Source organism: Rhinopithecus bieti, unplaced genomic scaffold, assembly GCF_001698545.2.
Source record: "Rhinopithecus bieti isolate Rb0 unplaced genomic scaffold, ASM169854v2 scaffold_2439, whole genome shotgun sequence".
NCBI classification, from domain to species: domain Eukaryota; kingdom Metazoa; phylum Chordata; class Mammalia; order Primates; family Cercopithecidae; genus Rhinopithecus; species Rhinopithecus bieti.
The window spans coordinates 149387-172322 of record NW_016804232.1 but is presented as its reverse complement, the minus strand read 5'-3'; the positions used below and the strand labels follow the sequence as shown (position 1 = coordinate 172322).

The 22936-nt window shown below is 38.6% G+C and overlaps 1 protein-coding gene across 3 annotated transcripts in view; it reads left to right on the top strand.

Moving 5' to 3' along the window:
- AMPH (amphiphysin) overlaps positions 1–22936 on the top strand; it is a 256655-nt gene that overhangs the window by 168487 nt on the left and 65232 nt on the right. For all 3 annotated transcript variants that reach the window (XM_017867370.1, XM_017867369.1, XM_017867368.1), the window contains exons 9-11: positions 524–606; positions 2961–3099; positions 4659–4787. In XM_017867370.1, the coding sequence (XP_017722859.1) occupies positions 524–606; positions 2961–3099; positions 4659–4787 (351 nt within the window). The remainder of the gene's footprint in view (positions 1–523; positions 607–2960; positions 3100–4658; positions 4788–22936) is intronic.

Below are 22936 nucleotides of genomic sequence, written 5' to 3'. Positions count from 1 at the left end.
CCTTTTGTATGTTTCTTTTAGTAGTGAGTTATTACCCTTGGTAACATTTCTACAGGTTTTCATAGTAATCACATAGTTCTTTGTATCTTTTGAAGATTTTGCCACAGTTTTACAGTGTTGTTTCTTTTACCAGGCAGTTTATAAAGTTGGAATTCCCAATGGTATTTTACGCTAATGAAAAATTGGTCTCAGAATATTTAGGTAATCAACAACTCTGTTGTTGATTGATTTTTGTTGCTGTTGTTCAAAAGGGTGGAGTCAATGTAAACAATAAGCTTTTGTTTTCTGCGCTGTACTCTGGTTAATAAATATGTATTTTTTTGTTTACTTGTGTTTTGTTTGTTTCAGTTTTGACATAGATTTTAAATTTGAACCATATACAGAATTTCAGTTATCCTGAGGCTATCCAAACTATAATAAAATTTATAGTTTCTCAATAAGCAATTTCTTTCTTGGGGAGAATAGCCTGAATTGGCACTAGGATGACATGTGACTAATAGACAAGTGGCCTCTGTTCCCTTAGCTTTGCCACAAACTGTATGAAGTAATGACAAAACTGGGTGACCAGCATGCCGACAAGGCCTTCACCATCCAAGGAGCGCCCAGGTAGGCCCCTGCTCATTGGAGCTCCCGTAATGTACTGCTCGTTAAAATTTCTGCAATCTCTGGGCCAGCCTATACTGTTTTATTCATCCTACAAAAGTCTCATGGGAGACTTTTCACACTAGAAGCTGACACTAATTTTATTTCAGTGCTTTTACATTTACTTCTGGCCTTCAGTGACCCAACTAGGATTCTTCTTCTTGTCATAACAGCATTGACTCTCTGCCTCTCTGCCTCTCTTTGCTTTCCATGAGGCCTGATAGCAACAGTGTGAAATTTTAATATATAATGTATATGCTTGTTGTAATATATAATTTGTTATGCACTTAATATTTTCTCTGGAGAAGAAAGGAATTCCCAAAGTTTATGACAGTTTGTCCTGATTCTTATCATTGATGCTGACATCTTTTGTGAATCCATTTTGGGAAAGGAAAGAGGAAGTAGGTGAGATCTCATCTTCCTCTTACTTCCCAACTCTTGATCTGGCGAACACTGTACTGTTTTTGTTTTATTGCACGTTGCATTATGAGTATGCCAGTCAAATACCCTGGAGCCCCAGTGATCCGTAGGTGAACTGTCTACCTTCCTGGCATTTGGCTGCACACCAGCTTTCTCCGGTGATTGTGGAATCCTTTTTATTCCATTCTTCGCAGACTTTATGTACTCAGAGAATGCAGGCTAGTGAGCTGGGAGTCAGAAGACCCAACTTTCGGTTTTCTGATTTTGCAGTTAACTTGCTTTGCCTTCCTTGGGTAAGTTCAAAACCTCTCTGGTTGAAGGTCTCAGTTTTTTAATTCAATAGGAAAAAAAAAAGATACTATTGAACTACATGGTTCCCAAGGTAATATACAGTCTTGACATTCTATATTTGTCATTTTAATACAAACACTTATTTTCATACATTTATGAAAACACGCATAGTCATACACATGAACCAACTTCTACATACATTAATGTTTGGATCCCTCTAGAGATTGTTGATTTTCTTATTCCCTGGTCTTTGGATTAGCCCTACTTATAGGTTCTGCTATGGTTTCTATACTATGTGAGCTGTAGTATATCTTCTCTTTCTAAGGGAAAGATATTGCCTGAACGAATACATAGGAGAGGCAGAGTTACTGCTTTTAGTATGTTATTTCAGTATGGGCTAGGCACAAAGGAAGGATTGGAATACGAATATCAGAAGGACATTCGAGTGTTTTAAAAATGAAGTGCATGAGAAAATTAAGGGTTGATCCCTTACCTGGAAATGAAAGGGACAAATTCATCTGAAAATTTTAATGTTGCCGAATCAGATACAGTGAAGAAAAAGCGGGGCCATGACCACTTAATGAATGTTCCTTTCATTTTTTTCGACATTCCTCTGCAGAATGAGGTGGTGAGTGAGCTCAGTGGCATCTCTATTAAGCTTAGATTGGGGCTATGTCTCCGTCTGAGGCCATGATTGCTGACATATAACCCCAATCATGCGGCGTGTCTGTGTTCTCGCTAAAGGACCCATTTCCCTCAGCCCTTAGAATATGTAGACCATGCTGCTGTGTACATGCTCTTTTATTTTGGGGTACAGACTCTATTTCTTTGAGCTGTAGACTTTAGAAATTCTTAGAGAGTAGGATGTGTCCCAAGTGCTTCTTAGTCATCACATTTGGGCTGTTCCTGAGCGTCTGGCCACATGCCGGGAACATGATGGGTTCTTAGTAAATGAAACTGAATCTTATCTAATTTTGTTGCACATTTCAAGATGCCTGAGTTGAGTAGTTATTTATAAGGTCTAGAAAGAGAAATAATTAGTGAGTTTATTTCCAAATGTTATTAGAAAGCACTTCTACAGAATCCTTACTAACACTATCCTAAGGCTGCCTTTTAAAATGTTACAGTTTTCAGAGTAGATTTTTTAATAGATTGTGACATGACAAGATTCTCTTGTAAATAGAAAGCGAAACTAGTAAAATCAATTCAGCTTATGTTTGGACCTGATTCTTGCAGAGCTTGTTTGAAAGAACAGAGGGCTTGCATTGCTAAGACCCGAATTCAGAGTCACTAAATTGCTGGGTGATTTTAGGGTTTTTATTTTTAAACTCTATATGCCCCACATTACTGCTTGTAAAGTGGGGACATTAAAGCATGGCTACTGTGAAGACAAGAGATAATACATGAATGAGGCCTGTGTAGTGCAAACAAATGGTACCAGTTATCACCATCACTGTTGCAATTAACCAGAATTAACCTGGAAGTGGAGAGCAGGAGAACAGACAGTACCTGTTAGGCTTCAGGATTTCTCTGAGATGGAAAAGCCCCTGATCAGATGAATACTGTTCTTCGGAAGGCCCCTTGCCTAATCTCCTGTGTTCTTCTAGTGATTCGGGTCCTCTCCGCATTGCAAAGACGCCATCACCACCTGAGGAGCCTTCACCACTCCCGAGCCCAACAGCAAGTCCAAATCATACATTAGCACCTGCATCTCCCGCACCAGCACGGCCTCGGTCGCCTTCACAGGTAGGAAGAGATCAAATATATTTGGGGATAGAGCTCATGATAAGGTGAAGGTGGCCCCATCTAGGATAATCCCACGGTGCTAGGGCTTTAAGAGAAATTTCCAGTTAGGGAGACTGAGATGTGAGGCTTTAGGCATTGTGATTGTCGTGAAGGTATCCACCTGCTCTTCTTATTTGACTTGGTATGTCCTCACATGCCCAATATTCAAGTCTTTTGGGATTTCTTACCAGGTTCTCGGCATGCTCAGGCTACTGTGCTCTCTCTTCTCCCATCTCTTGTTACAAAACTATTTTCTTTCAGTGCTCCATTTAGATCCTACCTCTGCATGAAACCTTCCCTCTCCTAATGATTTAGAGTTAGCAAGTTCTGCCAAGAAAAGCAGTTATGTTTATATGTCATTTCACATTTTTTGGTACCTCTGGACATTTTTGGTGCACACATTTTCACACGAGTAGCCACTTACTAAAACTGTATTGAACAAATAATTGAAAAGAAACAGTAAGGGCTGGGCCATGGTAACTGTAGAGCAAAACTGCCACCTTTATTCTCCCTATGTTGGGTGAAAATGAAAATTTCTGTGGAAAAGCTTAAAGTCTCTAGTCCAGTTCAAGCTTTCTTGTACAGATGCTGCTTGCATTACAAAGGGGTTGTGTCCTGATAAACCCATCATAAGTAGAAAATATTGCAAGTCAAAATGCATTAAATACACCTAATCTATTGAGCATCATGGCTTAGCCCAGCCTACCTCAAATGTGCCGAGAACATTTAACATTAGTCTACAGTTAGACAAAGTTATCTAACACAAAGCCTATTTTATAACCATGCTGAATACCTTGTGTAATTTACTGATTATAGTACACTGTAGAACATAATAGCAATCATTTACCCTCGTGATCACAGGACTGAGAAGTGTGGTTCACTGCCACTGCCCAGCCTCATGAGAGAGTGTCTTCACACTTTCTGTTGAATGCCTATTGCTTTCACACTTTCCTGAAATCCAAAAAAATCATAGATTGAACCATCGTAAGTCGAGGACCATCTGTATGTAGTTGAACTAAGGAAGGTCTTGGGAAGATACTTGTATTAAACAGACCTTTAAAGTTTTCTACTTTTCGAAATCCATGAATGGAAAGTGAAATGTGAGCTGCCTACCGCTGGTCTCACCGATTCAAATGAAAAACTGCTTTAGTTTTGAAATTTTAATTTATTTCTGAAATGAGAAATTATTTTCAGTTTAGTTCAGAAGAGGGTATTGTCCTAGTTTAACCTTAAAAGTCTACATACCTGGCCCTGCAGTTCTGTGTATTATACTTGAGTTGAGATGAATGGACTCTTAGAGCCTCAGTTTTGTTTTTCCCCTGAACCATGGCTTATCAGGGCTCAGAGAGCCTCCCAAGTAGACAGCCTTCTTTACCTGAATCAGATAGGCTTGCTGCTATATGCAGATACAAGTTTCAATCAGAGCTCAATCTGTCCACATGGCTCTGTTCGTGTAACCTTCCTTCATGTCTGACACATCGTCTTTGACTGGATTAATGTTTGTATTTAATGCTTCCTAGACAAGGAAAGGGCCTCCTGTCCCACCTCTACCTAAAGTCACCCCGACAAAGGAACTGCAGCAGGAGAACATCATCAGTTTCTTTGAGGACAACTTTGTTCCAGAAATCAGTGTGACGACACCTTCCCAGGTAAGTGCCTGGTTCAGGGCTGGGATATCCATGAAAGTCCCATGGTGGAAGGACTCTCAGGGGCTAGCCCTAAAGAAAGTGGCATGTGCCAGAACCAACAATATAATTTAAATTGTCATTCAGGCTTGTTTTCATTACTTGGTTAGTCTGAAGCATTCTAAATGGGAGATGTACAGTATTTGAAAATTATCTTTTTTTTATTAAGTGTAGTATATACTTACAGAAAATTGAAAAAATGTGAAAAGTATAAAATGAAGAATTTATTTTATTTAAAAAAATTTTGTATTGATACTAAATATTTTACTTATTTATGGGACACATGTATTTGTTACATGCATAGGATGTGGAATGATCAAGTTAGTGTATTTGGGGTATCCATCATCTTGAGCATTTATATTTCTATGCATTGATAACATTTCAAGTCATCTCTTCTAGCTACTTTGAAATACATAGTACATTGTTGCTGACTATAGTCACCCTAATCTGCTATTGAATATTGGGTCTTATTTGTTCAATCTAACTGTACGTTTGCATCCACTAATCAACCTCTCTTTATCTCCTCCTTCCACCCACACATCCCTCTCAGCCTCTGGTATCTATTATTCTATCCTCTATCTCCATGAGATTGATTGTTTCTAAGCTCCCATATATTAGTAATATGTGGCATCTGTCTTTTCTGTGCCTGGCTTATTTCACTTAATATAATGTCCTCCAGTTCCATCCATATTATTGCAAACAATATTATTTCATTCTTTTTGGGTTCAATAGTATTCCATTGTGTGTATATACCACATTTTCTATATCCATTTGTCCATCAGTGGATGCTTAGGTTGATTCTCTATCTTTACTGTTATCAATAGTGCTGTGATAACCATGCAAGTGCAGGTATTCCTTTCATATACACATTTTTTTTCTTTGGGATAAATACCCAATAATGGGATTGATGGATCTTATGGTAGCTCTATTTTTAGTTTTTTTGAGGAATCTCCCTACTGTTTCCTGTAGTAGTTGTACCAATTCTATTCCCACCAACATTGTATAAGAGTTCCTTTTTCTCCACATCCTTGCCAGCATCTGTTATGTTTTGTTCTTTTAGGAATAGCCATTCTAACTGAGGTACGATGACATCTCAATTTGGTTTTGATTTAGATTTCCTTGATAGTGATGCTAAGCATGTTTTTGTATACCTGTTAGCCATTTGTATGTTTTCTTTTGAGAAGTGTCTATTTATGTCCGTAGCCCACTTTTTCATGGGATTGTTTTTTTAATTATTGAGTTGAGTTCCTTGTACCTTCAGAATATTATTCCCTTGTTGAATGAATAGTCTGTAAATATTTTCTCCCATTCAACAGGTTGTCTCTTCGCCCTATTTATTGTTTCCTTTGTGTGCAGATGCAATTTAGTTTAATAGAGCCTCTTTTTTTTCTATTATTATTATAGTTATCTGTGCTTTTGAGGTCTTACCCATGCAATCTTCCTTAAACTGATGTCTTGAGGTGTTTCCCTATGTCCTTTTCTAGTTGTTTTATAGTTTTGGGTCTTATGTTTAAGCCTTTAATTCATCTTGAGTTGATTTTTATATATCGGGAGAGACAGGGATCCAGTTTCATTTTTCTGCATATGGATATCCAATTTTTCCAGCACTGTTTATTGAAGAAGGTGTCCTTTCCCCATTATATGCTCTTGATACCTTTATTGCAAATCAGTTGGCTGTCAAAATGTGGATTTATTAGTGGACTCTGTATTTTGTTCCATTGGTTTACGTGTCTATTTTTATACTGATGTCATGCTGTTTGGGTTACTGTAGACTTGTAATATGTTTAGAAGTCAGGTAATGTGATGCCTCCAGCTTTGTTCTTTTAGCTCAGAATTGCTTTGGCTATTTTGTCTCTTTTTTTGTTTCATACAAATTTTATGATTTTTTCTAATTCTGCTGAAAATGTTGTTGGTATTTTGGTAGGCATTGCATTGTATCTGTAGATTGCTTTGGGCATTATCATTATTTTTACAATATTAATTTTTCTGATCCTTGTCCTTTTCATTTTCTTTCATCAGTATTTTGTAGTTTTTCTTACACAGACCTTTCACTTCCTTGGCTAAATTTGTTCCTAGGTATTTTATTTTGTTGTAGCTCTTGTAAATGGTCTTGCCATATTGATTTCTTTCTCTTCTAGCTCTTTATTGGTGTACAGAAATGCTACCGATTTTTGTATGTTCATTTTTTTTTATATCCTGCAACTTTACTGAACTTATTTATCAAATTCAGGAGGTTTTTATGGTGGATTCTTTTGTTTTTTCTAGCTATAAGGTCATACTGTCAGCAAAGAGGAATAATTTGGCTTCTTCTTATCCAATTTGAATGCCTTTTATTTATTTATCTTGCCTGATTGCTCTGGCTAGGACTTCCAGTGCTATATTGAATGGGAGAGGTGAAAGTGGGCATCCTTATCTTGTTCATAGAAGAAAGGCTTTCAGCTTTTCCCACATTCACTATGATGCTACCTGTGCTTTTGTCATATATGGCCTTTGTTATTTTGAGGTCAGTTCTTTTTATTTCCTAGTTGATCGAGAGTTTTCATTATGAAGCAGTGTTGAATTTTATCAAATACTTTTTCTCTATCTATTGAGATAATCATGTAGATTTGTGCTTAATTCTCTTGATGTGATGTATTAGGTTTATTGTTTTGCTTAAGTTGAACTATCCTTATATCCCTGATATAAATCCCACTTGGTCATGTTGTGTCATCTGTTTGATGTGCTGTTGGATTTCGTTTGCTAGTATTTTGTTAAGGATTTTTGCATTTATGTTTATCATGAATATTTGCCTATAGTTTTCTTTTTGTTGTTGTGCTTTTGTTTGGTTTTGGTATTAAGATAGTGCTGGCCTTGTAGAATGAGTTAGGGAGAGTTCTTTCCTCTTCAGTTTTTTGGAATAGTTTTAGGAGGATTGATATTGATAGGGTTGGGCTGTGAATTCAACTAGTTCTAGGCTTCTGTTTGTTGGGAGACTTCTTTATTTTTATTTTATTATAGATTCAGGGGATACATGTGGAGTTTTGTAACATGGAGACATTGCGTGATGCTGAGGTTTGAGCTTCTAATGAGCTCATCACCCAGATAGTGAACGCAGTCTCCAGTAGGTAGTATTTTACCTTTGCCCACCTCCTCCATCCCTCCGCAATCATTTTGTGAGACCAAACACACAAATGAGGAAGAGAAATGACTCAAATGGTACTACTGCAGTATACTACCAAATCCTGGTGACATGTATGTCATTGTATGACATATATATGCAACATGTATACACACACACACAAAATGACCAGAAAGCAATTAACATTATGACCGTCACAAAACTTCACATATTAGTAATAGCCTTGAAAGAAAACAGATTAAATTAAAAGATAAACTTACTAAATAAATAAACAAATGCTTTTCTCTTGCCATTCTTTGTATTCTCTCTTTTATTTTTGCCTTAGTACATAGTTTCACTGTAATATAGCATTGAGAAGACCTTTTTGCATTATATCTGTTTAAGGATATTTGGGCTTCCTATATCTGGATGGCTAGGTCTCTTGCTGGACTTGGGATATTTTCAATCTAATACTTCATTAAATAGATTTTCTAGCTCATTTGTTTTCTCTTGGCCCTCAAGGACAACAATAATTCAAATATTTCATTGCATTATATTGTCCCAAATGTCAGGAAGGCTTTGTCCATTCTTTTTTATTGATTTTTGTCTCACTGGAGTATTTCAAAGACCTGTCTTCACATTCTGAGATGTTTTCTTCTGTTTGATCTAGTCTCTGGTTGAAGCTTTCAAATGTGTTTTGTATTTCAGTCAATAAATTCTTCAGTTCCAGAATTTCTGTTTCTTTTAAAAAATATCTCTTTGGTAAATTTTTCATTCATATCCTAAAATGTTTTTCTGATTTCTTTGTTTTTCAAACTTTTCTTGTATCTCACTGAGCTTCTTTAAAATCAATATTTTGAATTCTTTGTCTTGTTTCTTTGGAAGTATCATATTTCCTTGCCATTTTATGTTTCTGTTTCATTGTGTTGATATCTGTGCATCTGGTATAACTTCCAATTTCCAATTTCCGATCTGGTTGCTTCTTCCAATTCTTTGAAATTGGTTTTGGTAGGGGAGGGCTTTTCTCTGAAGATGTATATATGTTGTTGGTTGGGTTGGGCATTTTGGCTTTGATTTCGGCCACATGTACTAGCGTGATCCTTGTATGATTTATTTGGCTATAAATAGTGTCAGTTGTACTTGTGATTTCCTCAGTGACTTAGGGTGCATTTGCTAGCGAGGGACCAGGGTAAAGTTTTGCTGAGGACAAGGATGCCAGGTTGACCAGTCTTTGGGCCCCAGTGGTGGCAGTGGTAGGCAGAGCATGCTTGTGCTTGGCCCCAGTGTGGGTTACACTACCTCCAGCGTTCGTGAGTCCAGACAGGCTGATTCTGGGGCTCCAGGTGGCTTGCTGAGATATTGGTAGTGGCAGCAGTGGGATGAGTGTGTGGTCAGGTTCTCAAATCTCTGGGCAGCTGATGTGATGTGGGTGATGTCAGTAGTGGTGGTGGAGTAACGCACGGGAACCCAAGTGGTACACTCTGGTGTTTGTGCTAGCTGTGACAGGTTGGGTGTGCCAGTCCCTTGGCCTGTTGGTGGTGCGTTCTGGTGAGTGCCACCTGTGGTAGCTTTGGCAGGTTGGGCTGGCCCAATCTCAGACCCAGGAGGAATATTCAGGTGCCAACAGCGGTAGACTGGGCTGGGAGATTTCCGGGCCCCTGAACAGCATGCTGAAGTACTGGGGTGACAAGATTGAATCAGTAGCTTGTCCTAAGATCAAGCTACATTGACACTGGTTGTGACAGGCTGGGTAGGGTGGTTTCTAGCCTGCTGACAAAATGTTCAGGTGTAGGAGGCACCACACTGTCCTGTGGATCTGCTATTAGGGAGATCAAAGCCTCTCATGGTGGGAGCGGTGTAGGGAGGTAGCTGTAGGACAAGTAGTTTCTTCGTGCCTTGGTCCCACTGCAGCCTGCAGCAGCAGCAGTGGGATTTGTCCACAAAGTGTCTGAAAGTACCTGGCTTCCCCTCTCCCTCCTTGGCCCAGTGGTGGCAGCAGTAGCATCAGACTTGGCCCCAGGGAGGGATGCAGACCTTTGGAAGCTAGGATCTCAGAATGGCCCCCACTGCCACTGGGGAGGGTGGGGCCACTCTAAGGTGGTGTAGTATAGGCAGGTAGCTGCAGGTCTGTGGGGAGTGCATTTTTTCATTTTTTGGTTCCACAGCAGCCCTCAGAGGTGCATAGGATTTCTCCTAGCAGTACATGAAAGTGCGAGGCCTCCCCTCTCCCTTCTTGGCCTGGCCATGGCAGTGGCAGTATCTGCCCCAGAGCAGAATGCAGTCCTTTGGGGGCTTAGCTCAGAATACCTACAAGCTGCAACCACTCAGGACATGGTTGCCTATGGAGCTCCTTGTGAGTTTTCTCTCTGGAACAATGTCTCTGTGTGGTCCCTAGGCAGCTACCCATGTAAATCTTGAAGCCCACATCAGTTGAGGGGTTCTCCCATAGCTAGGATTGTAAAAGATGGTGGTGGATATGTGGAGTCCTGGGGATTCTCACTTTTCCTTTCCTCATGTCTGGGAGCTTCTCCTGGATCCCAGCTGAGGAAAGCCTTGCTGCCCTCTCCTTGCTTGCTTTCAGTGCTTCCCATCACTTCTCTATTGAATCCCAGTGTTCTCTCTTAGGTGATCTATTCACAGTGTGAATATCTACTTGCTATTTTGCTTCTGCTCTGTGGAAGAGGCATGTACTAGTTTTATTTAGTCAGTCAGTCATCTTGAGCCAGTCTCCCAGAATAAAGAATTTTAGACCGGTCACGGTGGCTCACACCTGTAATCCCAGCACTTTGGGAGGCCAAGGCAGGCAGATCACCTGAGGTTGAGAGTTCGAGGCAAGCCCGACCAACATGGAGAAACCCCATCTCTACTAAAAATGCAAAAGTTAGCCGGGCGTGGTAGTGCATGCCTGTAATGCCAGCCACTCGAGAGGCTGAGGCAGGAGAATCGCTTGAATCCGGGAGGCGGAGGTTACAGTAAGCCAAGATTGTGCCATTGCACTCCAACCTGGGCACAAGAGCAAAACTGCATCTCAAAAACAAAAAAAAGAATTTTAATAATCACTTCAGTCATACCACTCTGATATGACCTCTAGTACACTTTGGTCTGTCTTCTTTAAGTCTTCCCAAATCACTGAGTATATATCAATTTTGCACTATAAAATTGAGATTGTACTGTCATGTATTTCTGACCTTTCTACTTAATTTTATTGAGCATATTTTCATGTCATAATATTATCTTTGCAAAAACATATTCACCCATAGTATTCTATCAGTTGGTTGTACCAACCCCTGATGACTGGCTGCAGGTTGCTTCCAACTTTTTTGTTGCTCCACCAGCGCTTCAGTAAACATCTTTTTATATATTATTTCATGTTTATGTCTTCTATTATTGCCCTTTACATTGATTCTTAGTCGAGAATAGGAAATGAAATTGAAAGAGGTGAATAATTTTAAGTCTTTTGTCCTTCAACAGGGGCATATTATTGACATGAATTGGCAAATGAAAGTCAGTATTCCTACTGATTTTGAATATGCCTGGGTTCATGGAGCTACTTCCAGGCCTGTTCCTGCTAGCGGCTGTGTTTTGTTTTGTTTTAATTGACTCAAGAATTATCATGACTTCTGGAGCTGCCTCTAATGTCACTGGAACCATTTCTTTTTTCTACAAGTAAAAGACCATACAGAAGTCCTGGTGATACTATTTCCTCTCAGTGTTCTCAGGGTCTGGAATAATATTTATATTTTACAAGAGGTGCTAATGCAGTACTATAATTACTGAGCACATCAATAACTACAATATGCATAATATCCCAATTATAATCACATCCTACTGATAATGGCAGAGATCGTGTATTGATAATAATAGGGACCTCAGAAAATAAAAACTCAGACACAATGCAGTGGCAAATCATTTTTCATCCTTTTCAGGCACACTTATCAATAGGCAAAATGCTTTGAGCTATGGTTTTGTTTCTTCTGTTGTATGCATAAGATGCTGAGTTTGATCAAATTAACTGGGGCTTGAGATGTGATTTAGCAGCTCCTTTGAGAAGGGGAAATGGTGTTTATCAGTGCATGGCCAGATTGTATGTCTGTGGATACAGAGATGCCGCCAGGGATAGTTGTCTTTAGCACTAAAGGATCTTACCCAGCATCTGCCAGTTGCCCTGGGACAAACTTGAGCAATTCTGATTTCCAAAATTGTACAGTCCCTTTGCATTTGCTACTGCCCGGCTTCATTCTCTTTGTTTGCTACTTGAATTTTCGAACTCGGAGTGTTTTAAGGCAACAATACCCTTACTCAGTTGCTTTGACCTGGACCCTCCAAGAGCATCCTGTCCGTTCCATCATAAATAGAGACTTTGGTCACCTAGAAGCCTTGTGTGCTTAGCTGAGGACATTCCAATTTGGTAGATAAGGCAACTGAAGTAGAGACAACATGACATGCAGACTCATTGTGAAGTAAAGATGAGGTTCGGAAGTGTTCTTTCTTTTTAAATGTTTTTTTCTTTTTATTTGTAATTTGCTGGCTCATAGGTCAGGACACTTGATGGTGTGGGGAAAAAGAATCAAAGCACTTTTGAAAATTACAGATGCCAGGAGAGTCCCCTAAGTACTTAAAAGAGCATTAACTTTTGCTGTTACTGTTGAGTGAGAGTGATGGGAAAAGTCAAGAACTGGGGGAGAGGAAGTGCCTTTCCAAACAGAAGCATGTTCCAGCTGCAGTTCCTGTGAGGACACTATTCCCGGGCCCGCTTGCCTAGGCTTTGCTAGTGCTTTATGCATAACCCCGAGGCTGCTGGGAAAGGAATTTGGGAGCTCTCAGCGTCTCTCCATCAATAACTCCTATATCTCACTGGCTGTGTGTCACATCCTTCCATCTTCCAGGCAATTTTGGAATAACTAAGCATGAGAGACATTATAGGAGTGCATTTTGGGGGAAACAGCCTTATTTCTATTGTTTTCTTTTAATCTGAGGAGGAGTCAGAAAGGGGTTTCTGCCATTTTTCTAAATCTGAAAAGCAACATGGCTCCAGCAGCTGGACCACAGAGTATGACTTGGAGTGTTTCCATGGACTAAATGACCATTTGTCCCATGTTAAGATGTCAAATGAGGGAGTGAAACGGGGATTTATATTTCTGTCTGCTTTCTGGTTTATTGAGTGACATAATCTGGCTTTAATTAAAAATATACAGATGCTCTCTCTTCCTGAGGCATCTTGGCAATTTCTTAAGTGGCTTGTTCCTCTGTAGATATAAATAGCCATTTTGTGTTACTTCAGCCCATCCAGCAGTTTCTGATTTGGCAGGTCTGGGATGAGGTCAGGAATCTGCATAGGAAATGCTGCTGATGCTGCTGGTGTTGGCAGCACACTCTGGGAGCCACTGTTTTAAGCTGTCAGGATTCCACATGGCACAAATCAGTGACCATTAACAAAGCACCACAGTGAATGAACAGATTTCTTCCAGGGAAATACCCAGCTGAGTCAAGTGTGTGCTATGATTGACCATTCATAACTGCTCTCTCCAAAACTAGTGTGACTCAAAGTCTTCCATATATAGGGCGGTTGGACACATACACATACACGTGTGTGCTTATAACATTAGATGAGTTGATCAGATTGTAGGTCGAGGTGCATATTATAAGTGAAATGAACTGTATCATCCAGACAATAATGTGTTTGACAATCTACAGATAAATAAAGTGAATAAATAGCAATACCTGGAAAAAACGAGATGCTAACTGCAAGGAAGTAGAGCATTGAAAACTAGACAGCTTAGATGTACCTGAAAAGGTTTTCTCTGACACATATAACAATATAGGATGATCCGTCTACATTTATTTTAATATTAATTTTTTAAATGAGTCATTTACATTTAGAAGATTGATCTATGTCCCCAGCTTGCTATTTTATCATGCACTTAATGGGGAAGAAAAGCATTTGTGTTAATCCTGCCAGAAAGCTCAAAGTGTAGTGACTGAAATGTACCCAGTCTCGGACGGATTTGTATGTCTCCTCCATCAAGCAGCATCATGGTGATGATTCTCTCCTGAGTGTGTCCTGGGATTGAAGACAGAAATCCATTAGGTCTGGAGAGCCCTCTAATGGCTCAAACTTTAAATGTAGCATAGAATTTTCTCTGGTAAATGTCCTTATCTGCTTATAGGGAGATGCCCCATGGTTATGACCCCAGTGGTTTATCTTGCTTTTCTGGTTCTGTGTTTACAAAAATGGATCTTCCAAAGGTTCAAAAAATTGTTCCCTATTTTTCCCTCCTAAGAACTTGGAATTCCATTCTCTCTCTCTCTTTTTCTTTCCCTCCCTCTTTGTGTGTTTGTGTCCCTACATCATTCTTTCAAAACAACGTTTTCCAAAGTATGTTTTGAGGAAAACTGGTATCATTAGATGCTTTGAAAAGGAGTCTCTCTTTACATGAGACTTGGGGCTACATCTCTTTTGATTTTCACAGTTTACGTCGGCATGTTTAAGGCTCTGAAAAGTTCTGTAACAAAACTCCATTCAACTTTGTTTTAGGGCAGAATTTCTCAGACAGTCACTCCTTCACTCCCAAAATATGCTTTCCTAGGAAATGGTATTTGGTAAAACACTTTAAGAAATAAAGATTTAAAAGATATTTTGTCCCGGGAAGTCAAATCTATTCCATATAAATATGATTCTAACAAGAGATCAAGACAAAAAATAAAGCAATCATGTATGTGTGTATGTATATATATGTATATATATGTGTATATATGTATATATGTGTGTATGTGTGTGTGTGTATATGTGTATACACACATACATATGTGTGTATGTACAAGGTTATTTCTCTCTCTTTTTCAATTCTTGTCCTCAGAATATTGCCTGTCTCAGGATTTTTTCATAGCAGATACCCGCAACTATTTTTCCTAAATCTTTTCCCAACTGTGATATTGCATATTTTCTCTGATAAGAGTTCCCCTTTACAAATCCAGAAGGATTATCCCTTGAACATCCACGCTTATTTCTCCAAGCTCTGCTCATCACCCCATAGGATACCTACCATGCTCCCAGGCAGACATGAGCACAGCCTTTCCATCCTGTGTGTTGGGACCAATTGAGCACCATTGGCTTTTCTACTCTTACGTCTCTGTTTTCCAGCCTAAGACTGCATCTTACTTTTTAAGTTCATTAAATCATACTGTTTTCCCTAGTCAATTGAACTGAAATAGAACTCAACTTGCAGAATCAGTCCATCAGATGGCTTTTTCACCCATGTAATCCTGATGGGGCCAGCCTTCAGTTATGAACATATGCATCTCTCACTTACTGGGTATCTGTAACCTGGTTCTAAATACCACGCTGGCTTTTCAACATAACATATTTCTGGACCAGCTGCCTCTTCTTTCCCTTGCTATTTTTCAAAGTAAACACGTTAACATTATTTTAAGACAGAAAGAATTAGTAAGATGAAAATTAGAAGGAAGAAAAACTACACAGTGCATATCAAGCCCAAATTTAGTCAGTTCGTCGCCCTGGTGGATTACCAACATCATTGTTCCATTCCTTGAGCAGGAGTAACCAAACAGTGCAGTTTATGTATCATCTGGTATTCTGAAAATATTTTAAAATCATTGGGTCATTAGGCCTCACTATCTTTCAAGGTTCTGACTCCAGAGCCGCTAACAGTGCCTGGGCTTTTTCTGTCTACGGAACAGAGAAAGTTACTAAATATCTTTCTGCGAGGTCTCATTCAATTTAACCTTGACATCAATCCTGTGATTTACATGTCATTAGTCCTACTTTCTAGAAGAGCAAGCGTGTCGTCTTTCTGCTGAACCATGCCTCTCCTAGTGCAGAAGTGGAAAGCAGAATGCTGTAGGCTGTGTGTGACCGCATTGTAAGCACCCAAAAGAGAGCAGTACCAGGCATTCAGTAAATGAAAAAATCGATATCATTCTTTGTATCCTTAGTGTCCAGGATGCAGGTTCTCTAGAACTTGTCTGGGTTTTGATATTAGCAAAGTTCTTCAGGTTGCTACACATCAGTGACATTATTGGTAAATACCATGATACAGTGGTAGGCGGGCCTTCACTCAAGCAGTTTAGCCATCTGTCTTTCCACTAGTCATAGCAGAACCTCCTTGTAAGCACAGGTCCTACCCCTCTTCCTTGCTGACTCTATTCTCTTGACTGTCAGCTTTTATGCTGTTAGTCATAATATATGTAAAAGCAATGAACAAAACCCACATGCTACACTAAGAATGATTTTGCAACCTACCAACTTGTTCTGATAAAAAACAAAGTCAAAACAAAACAAAGTAGAAAAACAGTTTCCTGGAAGGTCTAGTTTATTGTGTGTCAACTCATTCCTAGAACATTTCAGGATTACATAAATATAGGTATGCACATAAAGCAAATGTGAGAGAGCAATCTATAGGTCTAGATTGTGAGTAAAGCGATCTGCATTATACTACCTTTTAATTCTCTGTACAGCAGTTTCCCCTTATCCACAGTTTCCCCTTATCCACAGTTTCACTTACCCATGGTTAACCATGATCCAAAAATACTACGTAACAGTAAGATATTTGGAGAGAGCGAGAGACTATATTCACATTCACACTACATTCACCTTTATTACAGTATATTGTTATCATTGTCCTATTTTACTATTAGCTATTGTTGTCAATCTCTTACTATGCCTAACTGATAACTTCAACTTTATCATAGGTAGGTATGTATAGGAAAAAACATAGCATGTATAGGGTTCAGTACTATCTGTACCATTTGTGGTTTCAGGCATCCCCTGGGGGTCTTGGAACATATCTCCTGCAAATAAGGAAGGACTAGTATACTGCAATAAACTCTGTGGAACAAATACTTGGCAATCTCATTTTAAATGACTGAAAGATTTTCCATTCTAAGAGTGCAACATAAAGCACTTGAACCCTGTCCATGTGCTATATGACTCATGTTTACTGTAATGTGCCAATCTGGAGCAATCCTGTTATAGGCTTCTAACCACGAAGGTAAACTTTCCTAGGCCACTGCTTCATTGTAATTATTGATGAAATGCTAAAACTTTACTCACTGTTAGAAATTGTAAACTGTGACTTTTACGTGAAAAGTATTTCTATTACATAAAAGATAACTTCTGACTGGCCTTGTTCCTAAAGATTTTATTTCACCTCTCTGTCTTAAGCTTCCTACTCCACCTCTTTTGCCTCATTGGGAAGTTACAAGTGTCCAACACAATACCTAGGATATAGTAAAGGTTTTCAAAATATGTTTAATGAAAGAATAAAAGATGAAAATCTCTAGAAGATGAAAAGATGAAAATCTCTATGCCCTTATGGTAATCTGGCTTAGTATAATACTGTGTTGATTAAAGAAATTTTGTGTATGGGCGTGTGTGTGTGCGCGTGTGTGTTTCTCTGTCTGTTTGTCTGCATGCAGCCATGAGGATGGTTTAGAGACCATATGTTTTACTTCTAAATGGTTTTTTTGAGGTGTTTACAGATTTTATACATTTTATTCAAATTCTAAAGGTTAAGATCCTCAGAAAATGTGTTGTGTGTTTACTCTGGAGGCTAGATTTCTGGGTCAATCAAATAATTGCAAACTACATACAGATGTATCACTATTAAATGTTTTATGACTATAGTTATATATTTAAATTTCTTTTATCTGATAGGCTTATAAAAATAATGCCCAAAATGATGCATAGTTAATGTAAAAAAAAAAATAGTAAATTACAGAGAAGCAAAAGTAAAACTTCAAAAGTAAAAGTCTATTCCCCAGGAAAACTCACTTTTACTAATTTTGTGTGTAAAATGACACTTTTTTCCATTTAAATAGTAACTGAAATGTGGCCAGGTGCAGTGGCTCATGCCTGTAATCCCATCTCTTTGGGATGCCGAGGTGGGTGGATCACCTGAGGTCAGGAGTTCAAGACCAGCCTGGCCAACATGGAGAAATTCCGTCTCTACTAAAACTACAAAATTGACTGGGCATGGTGGTATATGCCTGTAATCCAAGCTACTTGGGAGGCTTAGGCAGGAGAATCACTTGAACCCAGGAGGCGGAGGTTGCGGTGCGCCAAGATCACGCCATTGCACTCCAGCCTGGGCAAAGTGAAACTCCATCTCAAAAGACAAAACAAAAAGAAAGTAACTAAAATGTGTATTTTTGGAAATGTGATCATTCTATGTCAATTTTTTTATTTATGATTTTTTAGTACAAATATAACAAAAGTATTTCCATGTCAATTTAGTATTTATTTTATTATTTTAAATAACAGCAGAGCACTGTGTTAAGAGAATGTAGGTTTAACCCGTCTCCCACTATTAGATTCTTTTTAATGTTATTAGTGAGCTGTATTGATATATGATTTATCCACAATAAACTGTACATATTTATATATGCACATATTTGATGAGTTTGCACATATGTATATGCCATTAAACCATTACCAGAATCAAGATAATGAATATATGTCACCCCAAGAAGTTTTCTGAGCCACTTTTTAATTTCTGTTGCTCCTCCCCATGGGCGCCAGCATCTCTAGGCAAACACTCATCTTTCTGTTGCTATACATTAGTTTGCATTTTCTAGAATTTTATATAAATGGAATCATACAGAATAAAAAAGAATACTTTTTGAATTATGAAATTAATTAATGTTGTAGCACATATCAGTAGCTCATTCCTTCTTATTGAGTAGTATTCCATTGTATGGATACATCACAATTTATCCTTCCCTCTGATGGATATTTGAGTTCTTTCCAATTTTTGACTATTATAGATAAAGGCACCATAAGCACTTGTATACAAATCTTTGTGTGTATGCATGCTTTCATTTCTCTTGGGTGAATACCTAGGGATAAACTAGCTAGATCATACGTTAGGAATAAATTTAACTTTTTAAAAAAATTGACAGATTTTCGGAAGTGTTTGTACCATTTTATATTTTCATCAACATTGCATAAGAGTTCTAGTTCTTCCACATTTTTGCCAACTCTTGGCATGGTTAGTGTATTAGGTCATTCTCACATGGCTATAAAGAAATACCTGAGACTGGGTAATTTATAAAGAAAAGAGATTTAATTGGCTTATGGTTCTGCAGGCTTTACATGAAGCATGGCAGCATTTGCTTCTGGGGAGGCCTCGGGAGCTGTTATTCATGGCGAAGGCAAAGCAGGAGCAGCTGTCTCACATGGCAGGAGCAGGAGGAAGAGAGAGGAGGGAGGCGTAACACACTTTTAAACAACCAGATCTCTTGACACTCACTATACAGTACCAAGGGGGATGGTGCTAAACCATTCATGAAAACTCCGCCCCCATGATCCAGTCACCTCCCACCAGGCCCTACCTCTAACACTGGGATAACAAGTGGACATGAGATTTGAGAGGGGACACAAATCCAAACCATATCAGTCAGTATTTTTCATTTTAGCTATTCTAGTAAATGATAGTGGTATTTCATTTTGATTTAATTTGCATTTCCCAAATGACTAGTGGTGTTAAGTATTTTTTCATGTACTTATTTAACACCCATTTATCTTCTTTGGTGAAGTGCCTGTTAAAAACTTTTGCTCGTGTATTTATTTTTTAATTGAGTTTTGGGACCTCTTTATCCATTCTGTATACAAGTCCCTCATTAGATAAGATTTGCAAATACTTTCTTCCAATATGTGGCTTTCTTTTCATTCTCTTGGCGGTGTCATTTGAACAGTAGAACTTTTTTATTTTGATGAAATTCAATTTATCAGTTTTTTATGGATTATGTATTTTATTTAACGTCTACAAGGTATTTGCCTAACCCAAGATAAAAATCACAAGGTTTTCTCTTAATAATTTTTAGAAGTTTTATCTTCAGGTGTTACATTTAGGCCTATGACCAATTTGGAGTTAATTTTTTTATGTGATACAAAGTATGTATTGGAATTTATTTCTTTAGAAATGAATATTTCTCTCTATATATATGGCTATATTTCTGGACTAGATGATTATCCATTGATCTTTTTGCCTCATTTTGTGCCAGTTGCATGCTGTGTTGATTATTGTCATTTTGTAATATCTTGAAATCAGGGTCAGTAGGGTTATTCTTTCAACTTTGTTCTTTTTCAGAGTTGTTTTGGCTATTCTAGGTCCTTTGAATTTCCATATGAACTTCAGAATCAACTGTAAGTTGATATTGCATTATTTCCTGGGCTGCCGTACCACAACTGAGTGGCTTAAATACAAAGCCCCTCCCCCCCGAAAAAAAAAATGTTCTCTAACAGTTTTGGTGGCTAGATATCTGAGATCAAGGTGTCAGTGGGGACATGCTCTCTCTGAAGGCTCTAGGGGAGGATCAATCCTTTCTTCTCTCCTAGCTGCCGGTGGTTGCTGAAAGTCCTTGGGGTTCCTTGGCTTGCAGATACATCACTCCAGTATGCACCTTGGTCATCACATGGCATTTTCCCTGTGTGTCTGTGTGCTCTGTGTCTTCACATGGCATTCTTCTTGCGTCTACATGTCCAAATTTTCCTCTTCTTACAGGGCCACCAGTCACTGGATTAGGACCCACTCTAATCAGTATGACCTCATCTTTATTTTATTATATTGGTTCAGACCCTGTTGTCAATTATGGACACACTTACGGGTTCCAGATAGGCATGAAATTTGGGCGGGGGGTACTACTCAAAGCAGTATAGATATTGAATCATGTTGTACTGAGTCTATAGATCAATGATATCTGAGTCATCTGATGCATAGACACAATATATCTCTCCCTTTATTAATGATCTTCTCTAATTTCTCTCTGCCATGTTTTACAGTTTGCAATGTACAGACATTACACATCTTTTGTTGGATTTATCCCTAAGTATTTTATATTTTATTGTTATTATAAATCTTGTTTTCAAATTTGTTTTTTCTGGATGTTCACACTATTATCTATAAGCACAACTGATTTTTGTATATTGATGCTGTATCTGCAGTTTTGGTAAACTGAATTATTAGTTTTGATAGCTTTTTGTAGATTTCATTGGATTTTCTATATATATTATCATATCTTTTATGGATAAAGGAAGTTTACTTCTCTCTTTGCAGTCTAGGTGACTTTTATTTATTTTTCCTACCTTATTTCATTCTTGTACCACCAGAAAAATATTGAGTAAAAGTAGTAAAGCAGTCATCCTTGTCTTGATCTTAGAGGAAGAACATGTAGTATTTCACTTTTGAACACAGTGTTTGTTACTTGTAGGTTTCATTAGCTGGCTTTTGTCATTTCCATTCAGGTTTCTAATTTCCACTTTGATTTCTTTTTTGACTTAATAGGTTATTTAGAAGAGTATTATTTGTGGATTTTGCAGAGATCATTCTGGATGATTAAAATATTTGTGGATTTTCTAGAGACCATTCTGTTAACGATTTCTAATTTAATTCCAGTGGAGTCAGAGACCATACTTTGTGTGACTTGAATGTTTTTAAATTAGTTGAAGGCAGAAGTGATTCAGTGACAGTTTTTTCACGTGGGACACATGGGGGTCTTCAAACAGAAGATAGACTGCCAGGGAGAGGAAGAAGACTACATCTCACTTGATGAGGCCACTAGGACAAGAGTGGACTGAGTATGCATATGGCAGCCACCTTCATGCTGTGCTCTGGAAAAGGGCAAGTTTTTATTAAACTTTTATTTCAAGTTCATGGGTACAAGTGCAGGTTTGTTACATAAGATAAACTTGTGTCATGGGCCTTGTTGTACAGATCATTTCCTCACCCAGGTATTAAGCCTAGTACCCATTAGCTGTTTTTTCTGATCCTCTCCCTCCTCCTGCCTTCCACTTCCAATAGGCCCCAGTGTGTGTTGTTTCCCTCTATGTATCCATGTTTTCTCAACCTTTAGCTCTCACTTGTGAGAACATGTGGTATTTGGTTTTCCCTTCCTGTGTTAGTTTGCTAAGGATAATGGCCTCCAACTTCATCCATGTTCCTGCAAAGGACATGATCTCATTCTTTTCATGGCTGCAAAGTATTCCATGGTGTGTATGTGTGTGTGTGTGTGTGTGTGTGTGTGTGTGTGTGTGTGTATCACGTTTACTTTACTCAGGCTTTCATTGATAGGTAGTTAGGTTGATTCCATGTCTTTGCTGTTGTGAATATTGCTTCAATGAACACACACATGCATGTGTCTTTTTTTGTTATTATTATACTTTAAGTTATAGGGTACATGTGCACAACGTGCAGGTTTGTTGCATATGTATACATGTGCCATGTTGGTGTGCTGTACCCATTAACTCGTCATTTACATTAGGTATATCTCCTAATGCTCTCCCTCCCTCCTCCCCCAGCCCCACGACAGGCCCCAGTGTGTGATGTTTCCTTTCCTGTGTCCAAGTGATCTCATTGTTCAGTTCCCACCTATGAGTGAGAACATGCAGTGTTTGGTTTTTTGTCCTTGCAACAGTTTGCTGAGAATGATGGTTTCCAGCTGCATCCATGTCCCTACAAAGGACATGAACTCGTCCTTTTTTATGGCTGCATAGTATTCCATGGTGCATATGTGCCACATTTTCTTAATCCAGTCTATCATTGATGGACATTTGGGTTGGTTCCAAGTCTTTGCTATTGTGAATAGTGCCACAATAAACATACGTGTACATGTGTCTTTATAGCAGCATGATTTATAATCCTTTGGGTATATACCCATTAATGGGATGGCTGGGTCAAATGGTATTTCTAGTTCTAGATCCTTGAGGAATTGCCACACTGTCTTCCACAATGGCTGAACTAGTTTACAGTCCCACCAACAGTGTAAAAGCGTTCCTATTTCTCCACATCCTCTCCAGCACCTGTTGTTTCCTGACTTTTTAATGATCGCCATTCTAACTGGTGTGAGATGGTATCTCATTGTGGTTTTGATTTGCATTTCTCTGATGGCCAGTGATGATGAGCATTTTTTCATGTGTCTGTTGGCTGTATGAATGTCTTCTTTTGAGAAGTGTCTGTTCATATCCTTTGCCCAATTTTTGATGGGATTGTTTGTTTTTTTC